At 33.7% G+C, this 10,476-nt stretch overlaps 1 protein-coding gene across 1 annotated transcript in view; it reads left to right on the top strand.

The window, feature by feature from the left end:
- The window catches only part of LOC103263523 (zinc finger protein 624), a 40,920-nt gene extending 33,541 nt beyond the window's left edge, over nt 1-7,379 (top strand). The window contains exon 4 of the mRNA XM_021714006.1: nt 5,158-7,379. Coding sequence (XP_021569681.1) covers nt 5,158-7,379 — 2,222 coding nt within the window. The remainder of the gene's footprint in view (nt 1-5,157) is intronic.
- Nucleotides 7,380-10,476: the final 3,097 nt, after the last annotated feature.

Raw genomic sequence — 10,476 nt, 5'->3', positions numbered from 1 at the left:
CCCCTCCTCTTCTCTCTCCTTCTCTCTCTCTCTCTCTGTCCTTCACTCTTGATTCCCCATCTCATTCTACTCTACTCTTTCTTGGATATTTGATTTTCATAATTATTCCTTGATGTCTTTTTCATTCAAACATGCATAAAGTATCCCTTTTAGTTTTATCCTCTCCAGCTAACTCTATGTTTTTTCTCATTTGTTTCATCATTATCTGACATTTCTCCCTTCATTTTCCTGAAAATGCTTTCATATGGGTTCCCACTGGTTTATTTTATAGTAAACATATTTACTCATTATTTAACTTTCTTCACCTGCAAACCTGCTCAAACTTGGGGAAACCTGCTTCCTGTCCTCCATGTTCTTAACTAATTGAGAATATAAACAAGGAATCAGTTGAGAATCAAAATGCAGTATTCATTTATTTAGTCAGTATTTATTATACATTTAAATGCCGTGAGCTAGGTTAGGCACTAGAGCTATAGCAGTGAATAAAATGGACCAGGTCCCTGCAATCATGAAAATTATATTTTGAGAACAGATAATTAGCAAGCAAATAAATACAAAACTGAATAGTGGTTGCAGTACCTTTCAACTATGAGATGAATTGGGGACTAGGAACGAGTAACTGGGGTGGAATGAGGCGCCTCCTTCAGACAGTGAGGTCAGGGGAGCTCCTGAGGAGGTGACATTTCAGCCGAAGAGTCAGAAGAAGCCAGCCAGGGGAAGAGGAGAACAGAAGCATTCCAGGCAAAAGAAACAACAGTACAGTGGAGCTGATGCACAGAGGAATGTCATAGGTTCTAGAAATCAAAAGAAAGCTGCCGTGACTGAAGTGAGGGAAAACGTTGTAAAGAATAAGATAAGCACGTTAGGAGCCTGCCTGTGCAGGGCTCTGTAGATGACATTAGTGTATGCAAAAGCATGGAAAGATTTTAACTAAGGATTTTTAGAAAATAACCTTGTTTATGAAGATTGAATTTAAGGGAACATAAAGTAGGCAGTAAGTTAAGAGTTTGTTAAAATAGTCTAGGCAAGAGATGATAATAACCTTGATTAGTGTGAGAGTGGAGATGGAAATAAATAAATGAATTTTAGTTCATTTGAGTATTCATTTTGTTATGATGCCATCCACAACTCAAACGTGTTGCATATATTCTTTTTATATGTCAAATGTTATTTATACTTGAGAGAGTGAAAGATAAACACTAGAGATAGTTTTAGACAACTCTGTAGAGAAGAGATTTTTTTTTCTCCTTTTAAGAGGAAAAAAGAAATAGGGCAGTAGCTAGAGGAAAGAATGGAGTCAAGAAAAACACCCATTTTATTTTTGAGGTGGGAGTTTCCATGGCATGTTTGAGTGCTCATAATATTACCTTAGTGGAAAGGAAGAAATTGATGTTGTAAGACAATGATGGGATCACTGAAGGATTAAAGTGTTTGAGAAGAGGCTAAAGGAGATAAAATCTGATTAGAAAAGGAGAGGGGATTTACCTTTAATAGGCAGGGCGGTCACTTCCTGTATAGCACTGGGAAAGGAGGGAGAAGATGAGCGTATATGTAGGTCAGCTGGTGGTAAGAAGATCAAAGCATCTATTATGATGACTGCCCTATTTTCTAAAATGTGAGACAAAAGCATCAGCTTATAGTGAGGAAAGAAAAAGTTGTGAGTGGGGAAAGTTATATTTTTTAGGGTACATGGCATTCACCAGGGAAGCCATCTTGGCCTGAAGCTTTTATTGTAAAAGATGTTTAATTACAGATTCTGTTTCTTTAGTATTTGTAGTATTATTGATATTTAGTGTTTCAGTTTAGCAAATTATGGTTATCTAGGAACTGGTCCATTTAAGTTTAGTAAATTTTGCTTAACAAATTATGGTTGTTTAGCAAATTATGGTTATCTAGTCATTAGCCCATTTCATCTAAATTTTAAATGTATTGGCATACTATCCTCTGTGTATTTTTTAAATGTTTATATGGATTTGAAGTAATGTGCCACTTTTTATGTCTGATAATGATTTTTTGTGAGGTCTTTTGTTTTAACCAGTCTTGCTAGAGCTTATCAATCCATTTGGATCTACACTACAAACTGGTTGACAGAGGGACACCTGACTCAAAAAAATTTTTTTTGATTTTCAATGATTTTACTACTGTGTGCTTTAGTATAGTTTTCTTCGTAGTTCTCATGCTCATGGTTCGTTTGGCTTCTAAAATTTGTGACTTTTTTTTTAATCTGTTGAGTGAAATTTTAATGTATTCTTTCTTTGAATTAGCTTCTGTCTATTCTCTCTCACTTCTCTTTCTAGCTTTGTAGGACTCTGATTACATCTATGATAGACCTTTTCATTCTATCCTGTATGTCTTATTTTTTATGTTTTCAAGTTTTTCTTTATTCTGTGATTCAATATGGTTATTTTCTACTGACCTGTCATCTATCTTGCTAACTCTCTCATGTGCTGTATCTACTGTGCTCTTAGCCCATACTTTGAGTTAACTTACTTTATTTCTTTTCAGTTCTAGAATTTCCATTTGATTCTTATTTTATACTTTTCAGTGCTTTGTGAAATTGTTGATCTTGTATTATTTTCTTGAATATAACTATTATGGTTATTTTAAAGTTTATATCTGAGACCTCAATTATCTATATTTGTTTTATGTCTATATCTGTTTTTTCTCTTGATTTTTTTTCACATGACTTCTGTCTCCTTGTAGATCTATTATTTTTGATTGAGTATCAGGCACTGACTATGAAAACCTGAAATAATAATTTGAGGTTCTGGATTATGTCATATTCTCCCACAGAGGATTAACGTTTGTTTTGATGTTTGCAGGCTGCTAAGTTAGGTAGGCTACTTCAATTCCTCAGTCACCTTAACTCAATAGGAAATTTAAATGAGCTGGGTTTTAGTCCTTGAGCCAGCTGGTTGATTTCTTAATCATCTATTCCTGGGGCATATCACACTGAGGTTCCAACCAAACCTTAGAGTTCTAGGGTTGTCCTTTTTGATGAACCTAAATTCAAATCTTTGTCTTGCCCTATGAGTTTATTAAAAGTTCTGTGCACTTATTCAGCTTCTTGGTTCTTTCTTAGTGAATTAGCAGACATCTTTAGGGGAAAATGGCATTGAATACCAGGATCCCTTTTCTAGATTTCATTCTTTTACTTGTAATTCTTAAAACCTGTCTAGCTTTCAGTTGTTTTTAAGTAGACTTTGTTTCTCTTTTGTCTAAGTTTTCTGATTGTTCTCAGCAATAATGTTGGTCCAAATTAGTCTGATATTACCAAAGTGTCGCTCTCAAGTTTTCTTTCCATTTCTTATTCTTATTTTTTGAGAGTAACATTTTACTTTTGCTCAAGAAAGATGAGGATTTAGCTTATGTATAGTAGTGGAGTTTCTGCAAGTAAATTTGTTGAACAAAAATTTTAATTACTAACCAATATAATAATAACCTTTATGCAACATAAGCTTTTATAGTTTTAGTGCATTTTATAACAGATTTGTCTGCTTTCCAAATTCATGTTCATTTGACCTTTTAAATTTATTATTAGGATCTGAATCCCAGACTGGTGTTACAGATATGTTTTCTGCTGCTTTTATTCTGACAGAAAAATGTTTTTGGCAGATATTGGCAATATAATGGGACAACAAAAAAATCCTCAAACTAATTAAAACTATTTAAAGATAAAAGAAAAAAATGATAAAAGTAACATCAAAAGTATGACAGAAAATTAATTTAAACTATAAAATTACAATAACAGGCAAAATGTATTACTTAAAAGTGAATTTTTTTTATTTTTTATTTTAAATATATGGAGTACAATTCAAGGTTGGGTATACGGATGATGTTCATTATGCAGGTATCCTTATTGATGAGGTGTGCTTCCCTATCCCCTGGCAGTTTTCTACTGCTGCCAATCCAGCCCTGCCCACTTCTGTAGCTTCTCACTACTGCCGATCCTTTTTTTATAGTTTTATAATAGTTTTTCAAGATCTGCTTATGAGTAAGAACATATGATACTCAGTTCTTTGTTTCTGTGATAGATTATTCAGTACTATAGCCTCTTAGTCTATCCAATCTGCTGCGAAGTTCATAATTTTGTCCTTCTTTATGGCTGCATAATATTCCCTCTGTATATATACACTTTTTAAAAATTCAGTCCTCCTTTGATGGGCAGCACAGTTGGTTCCTTGTTTTTATTATTGTAAATAATGCTGCAATAAACATTCATGCAGGTGTCTTTTTCATAGAGTGATTTGAGTTCCTCCAGGTATATTCTCAGTAGGGAGGTCAATTTTTAGATCTTAAAAGTGAGTTTTAAAGTCATAAAACCATTCTACTGTCTTCAGAAGTTTTTTTAATCAAATTTGTTTTTAGTTTTTTAGGCACAATTACCTAAAAATGAATCAGAAATTTTAAAAAGCATAAAAGTGTTTTTCAAAATAAAATATTAAATTGCATATACAAAAAAGTTACAAAATCAGTTGCCCACAATGGAATTTTTTTAAATGAATTTTTTTTTAACTGTCAGAAGCATTCTTAGGACCCTAAAGAACTCAAAAGCTACCCTTGATTAATAATAAATATCACTATTTGAAATCTCAGTAAGTATAAATATTAATTTTTGGCTGGTCTTTTATGCAGTCAGTTTTTGAAAATCAAAGTGTTTTCTTACATGAAAGCTCTATTAAAAGGTTTATACAAAGACTTGAATAAGCTATTCTGCCAGGGAAATTTGAGAAGGTCCTCACAAAAAAGGTAGTCAACCAAGAATGGAAACACATAAAAAGATAGCATGGTTGGGGGCATATTCTAGTTTGTAGAGTAAGTGGCAAAAAAATATGACAATTTATGAAGAATACTCTCCAAAGAAGTTGGTTCTAAAGAGAATGACAAGAGAAAGAAATATATTAGTGACTCAGATTGTAGTAGGGTTACCATGAATGATTTTTTTTTAATAGGGGAAAACTATCATTGAATTTGCTACTTTGCTTTTTGCTCAACCAACCTTAACCCTACTTTCTTCTTCCTAGAAAACAAGTCATTGTGAAAGCAGTTAAAACTATGTATTCATTATCAGTCTATCTTTCACTTTTATTATCCTGTTGAGTGAAATTTCCCTAGCTTAGGAAAGAAGTTATTTGATTTTTCTCTTTTTTCCCTTAGACTTGGAGAGCAAACCTGCAACCAAGAATGCTACACTAACAAAGAACATCCCTGAAGATTTATCACAGGAGGCAATAGTAGAGAAATTCACAGAGAATGCTCTATGGGATTCCAGAATGGAAGGGTTGTGGAAATGGAATGACAAGATACTGAAATTGCAAAATAGTCATGGGAGTCATTTGCATCAAAGAACACCTCCACACAGGAACATTCCCATCAGTCAAAGTGGCTTTAGATTTGGATCTGTTCTTTTTCCACAACCAGGAATTATCATAGAAAAGCCTCACAGCAAATGCCAAACACATCAAGAAAGTTTCACAGATAATTTAGATTTGATTACAGATACTCATTTAGGGAAGATAATTTGCAAGGATATGGAAGGCAGCAAAGCCATAAGGCAGACTTCAGAATTTATTTTTGGGGAAAAATCCAATAGTAAAGAAAAACCCTATAAATGTAGTACATGTGAAAAAGCCTTTCGTTATAGGTCTTTGCTCATTCAACATCAAAGAACTCACACTAAAGAGAAACCATATGAATGTAATGAATGTGGGAAAATGTTCAGCCAGCCTTCATATCTCAGACAGCATAAAAAAATTCACACTGGAGAAAAACCCTATAAATGTAATGAATGTGGAAAGGCCTTCATTGCATCTTCATCACTTATGGTACATCAGAGAATTCATACTAAAGAAAAACCTTATCAGTGCAATGTCTGTGGAAAATCCTTTAGCCTGTGTGCCCGTCTTAATCAGCACCAGAAAATCCAAACTGGAGAAAAACCCTATAAATGTAGTGAATGTGGGAAAGGTTTTCGTGATAAATCAAAACTTGCAAGACATCAGGAAACTCACAATGGTGATAAACCCTATAAATGTAATGATTGTGGGAAAGCCTTTAGGAATAAGTCATATCTTAGTGTACATCAGAAGACCCATACTGAAGAGAAGCCGTATAAATGCAATGAGTGTGGGAAATCTTTTAAGAATACCACAATTTTTAATGTTCATCAGAGAATTCATACTGGAGAGAAACCCTTTAGATGTAATGAATGTGGAAAAACCTATAGAAGTAATTCTAGCCTTATTGTACATATAAGAACTCATACTGGGGAAAAACCCTATGAATGTAATGAATGTGGGAAAGCATTCAACCGCATAGCAAATTTCACAGAACATCAGAGAATTCATACAGGAGAAAAACCCTATAAGTGTAATGAATGTGGGAAAGCATTTATTAATTATTCATGCCTTACTGTACACCGCAGAATGCATACAGGAGAGAAACCTTATAAATGTAATGAATGTGGAAAGGCCTTCATGCGTTCTTCATCTCTAATTATACATCAGCGTATTCATACTGAAGAGAAACCTTATCTATGTAATGAATGTGGGGAATCCTTCAGAATAAAATCACATTTAACTGTACATCAGAGGATTCATACTGGAGAGAAACCATATAAATGTACTGACTGTGAGAGGGCATTCACCAAAATGGTAAATCTCAAAGAGCATCAGAAAATTCATACTGGAGTGAAACCCTATAAATGTTGTGATTGTGGAAAATCCTTCAGGACTAAATCATACCTTATTGTACATCAAAGGACCCATACTGGAGAAAAACCATATAAATGTAATGAATGTGAGAAAGCCTTCACTAATACATCACAGCTTACTGTGCATCAACGAAGGCATACTGGAGAAAAACCCTATAAATGTAATGAATGTGGAAAAGTTTTCACAAGTAACTCAGGCTTTAATACCCATCAGAGAACACATACTGGAGAGAAACCATTTAAATGTAATGACTGTGGGAAAGCATTTAGTCAGATGGTGCATGTCACAGAGCATCAGAAAATCCATAGTGGAGAGAAGCCCTATAAGTGTGATGTCTGTGGAAAAACTTTCAGGAGGGGTTCGTACCTTACAGTGCATTGGAGAACGCATACTGGAGAAAAACCCTACACCTGTAAGGAATGTGGAAAAGGTTGTATTACTTTATCACAGCTAACACTACATCAGAGAATTCATACTGGGGAGAGGCCCTATAAATGTGAAGAATGTGGAAAAGCCTTCAGAACTAACTCAGACTTTACTGTACACTTGAGGATGCATACTGGAGAAAAACCCTATAAATGTAATGAATGTGGAAAAGCCTTCAGGAGTAGTTCAAGCCTTACTGTACATCAAAGAATACATCAAAGAGAAATTCAGTTAATATAGAGAACAATAACTATTCATCCTGATGTCAACTCCATAAGAAGAATCTTATAGACTATATTTTATGTAAATAGGAGCATCCTCATTAGAAATTAACCAGAAAATACACATTAAAGAGACTCTATTAACAAAACTCACACTAGAGAAAAATAATGAATAAATGAAAGCCATCAGATTTCATACTTTACTCATTCAACAAATTATCTTTGATTAATTGTGCATATATATGTGTCTATTTTTCTATTGGTTTATCTGCCTTTTCTTACAAACCTATTTTAGATATTAATTTCTTGTCATTTGTGTAGCAAATATTTTTCTTAATCTAACATTTGTCTTTATACATTTTAATAAAGCCACATTTTTTATTTTTTATAGTAAAATCTCTTTTTAGATTTTTGATTTATTATTTTTAATTAAAAGAAGTCTCCTCATTTCATAGGTTATACATAGTATCCTAAATTTGTTTTTAAGATTTTGATAATTTTATTTTTTATATTTGTCTTTAATCCCTCTGGACCAAATGATTCGTCATAGAAGAGCAACTCCAAATTACCATTAACCTAAGAAAAGACTTTGAGCCTGTATAATTCTCAGGGAATTGAAAATTAATCTGTCTAATGAGATGAAACTTCTACTTCATGGAGTTAACAAAATTAAGAGTTTTTTTGCAATTGGGGTTTGGGAAACCATGTACTCTTACTTAAAGCTTATATAACTTGCATTTCCACCAGCAACCCAGCGATGTGTATTTTAAAAATTTAAATATATATGCCCTTAGACCCAGCAATTTCACTTTTGAGAATCTGTCCCACAGAAATAGAAGCAGCATCAATGCATAAGAATATAAAGAAACATGTTTGCTGAAGTATTGTTTGTAGAGGTAGGAAAAGCCCCAAATACAAACAAAGTGAATGCCCATTAATAGGGAAATGGTTGGATAAATTGTGATATATCCATATTATGGAACAATGTGAGAATAATTTTTAAAATGAGTTAAATCTATACTGGCTGACTTCAGTGTATTTCTGCAATGTTTTGGTAAATAATTATTACTGAAATGTATATATACAATATTTCCTTTTGTTAAACTAGTGATCACACCCATTTATTATGTATTTATGTGTGTATGTAATTAGATACACATGTAGACTGGTATGGAAGAATATGTGTCAGACTGTTAATAATAATTACCTTGAGGGGAGGGAGAAAAGAAGAAGTGGATGTGTAGGGGTGGGGAAGACTAAAAAATAGAAAAATGTAAATGTAGCATGTATGGTATAAAATGGTATATTTACTATTATGTATTTAGGTGAACTTTTGCGAGAGATGAATGAAAGAACGGGCTCAAAAAATTTAATGATGCTTGTTTCAGTGTTGGTGGAGTATCAGGTGGTTTTGTTTGTTTGACTTTTTCTCTGTGCCTTTCTGTACTTTTAAATTTTTCTTTGCAATGTGCATGTAATATTTACATAAAAAAGAAAAACTCTTTTGTTGTGAAGCTAATTTATTGGACACCTACTATGTGCCAGGAACTATCCTAGGTGTTGTATAAACATTGATGGGGAGAGGTACTTATGAATCTGAAAGCATGGGAATTGGTTCTGATGTTAACTAAATTCCCAAAAAGTTTCAAAGCACCTTTTCTTACTATCCACTGAGTTTCATTTGGGGGAGGTAATGGTAATTCAAGATGAGAATGTATCCAAAAATATCTGGAGCTTGTGTACCCCACAAAGAAGTTCCACTTTCAACATGCACCAAAGGTCATACTGGCAACAGGAGGTGTCTTGGCAAATGGCTCTGTGTAAAGCCTCCAAACTTTGCACAATGAAGTATAGAGAGGAAAAGACAGCCAATACTTTGCTAGTCTGTAAATGAACACTTGGAAGTTCTGAGAATATTAGGAAATACTCCTGTTAGGAAAGATCTGAAGTCAAAAATGGGAACCCAGAGGTTGTGACCCTGAAACCAGAAGGCCCTAGCAGGCAAAATGACAAAGCATGATGAGCTACACTTCAGGGATACTAAGAAAATAAGATCAAATACCCCTCCCACAATGCCAGGATAAATCTATATTTAATGTTGGGAGGGGGATATTGGGTTGATGATATTAACTATCTCCTGTTATAAATGAATAATTTGACCTTGTGGTTAAGATGACCATTTCTGATTGAATTTTAATAGTGAAATGTATCAACTGTTATTAAGATATTTATTGTCATTGAAGATTGTTAATGTACTACTTTCTGACTGAAAAGTTTTGAGTCAGACTTTGAAATACTATCTTTAAGAAGCTCTGCTGTCAAACAATTGTCATGGCCATGATGCCAACTCTGTTTGTTGCTCCTTTCTGCCTCCTTCACCACATCTAAACCTAAACTCTTCATCCCATCCCTGCCTTTGAGGGAAGCAGTTCAAGAAAAGGAGCATGGTCAGCAGGTTTAAATGACCTGAGAACTGAAAAGTGTCCATTGGGTTAGGGGATGACGATGACAGGCCAACCCAACTAGAGCAGTTTCAATGGAGTGAATGGAGTGGTGAAGTACTAAAGCCTGGTATTTGTGTGTATGGGTATCTCATTATGGGTTTAATTAGCATTTCCTCAGTCAATAATGATGTTGAGCCCCCTTTTAGAGGCATATTGGCTTTTTAAATATCTTTTTTGAGAAGCATCTATTTAAGACTTTTGCCCATTTTGTATTTGGGAACTCTGACCTTTTTGACATTTGTGAATTCTGGATACAAAGTATATTTTTTAGATGTTTATACTGCAAATATCTCATCTACAGCTTGCCCTTTTGCTCTCCAAATGATAGAAAATGCACATATTTCCCTAACTCAAGGTCATAAAGATATTTGTCAACATTTTTTTCGACATATCTACTGTTTTACTTTTCACTTTGTCTATATTCCATCTGAAATACTTATGTGTGGTATGAAGTAGAGGTCAGATTTATCTTTTTCATATAAATATGGAATTTATTCAACACCATTTATAGGAAAGGTATTTTCCTCCTATTTCCCTTGTATTGTAGTGGTACATTTATAATAAAACAGATTATCATATATGTGAGGTTCTTCTGGACAATTCTATTTGATT

This window comes from Carlito syrichta, unplaced genomic scaffold, assembly GCF_000164805.1.
Source record: "Carlito syrichta isolate Samal-C Ts95f unplaced genomic scaffold, Tarsius_syrichta-2.0.1 Scaffold305141, whole genome shotgun sequence".
NCBI classification, from domain to species: domain Eukaryota; kingdom Metazoa; phylum Chordata; class Mammalia; order Primates; family Tarsiidae; genus Carlito; species Carlito syrichta.
The sequence above is the reverse complement of the archived record's forward strand: the minus strand, read 5'-3'. Positions and strand labels throughout refer to the sequence as shown.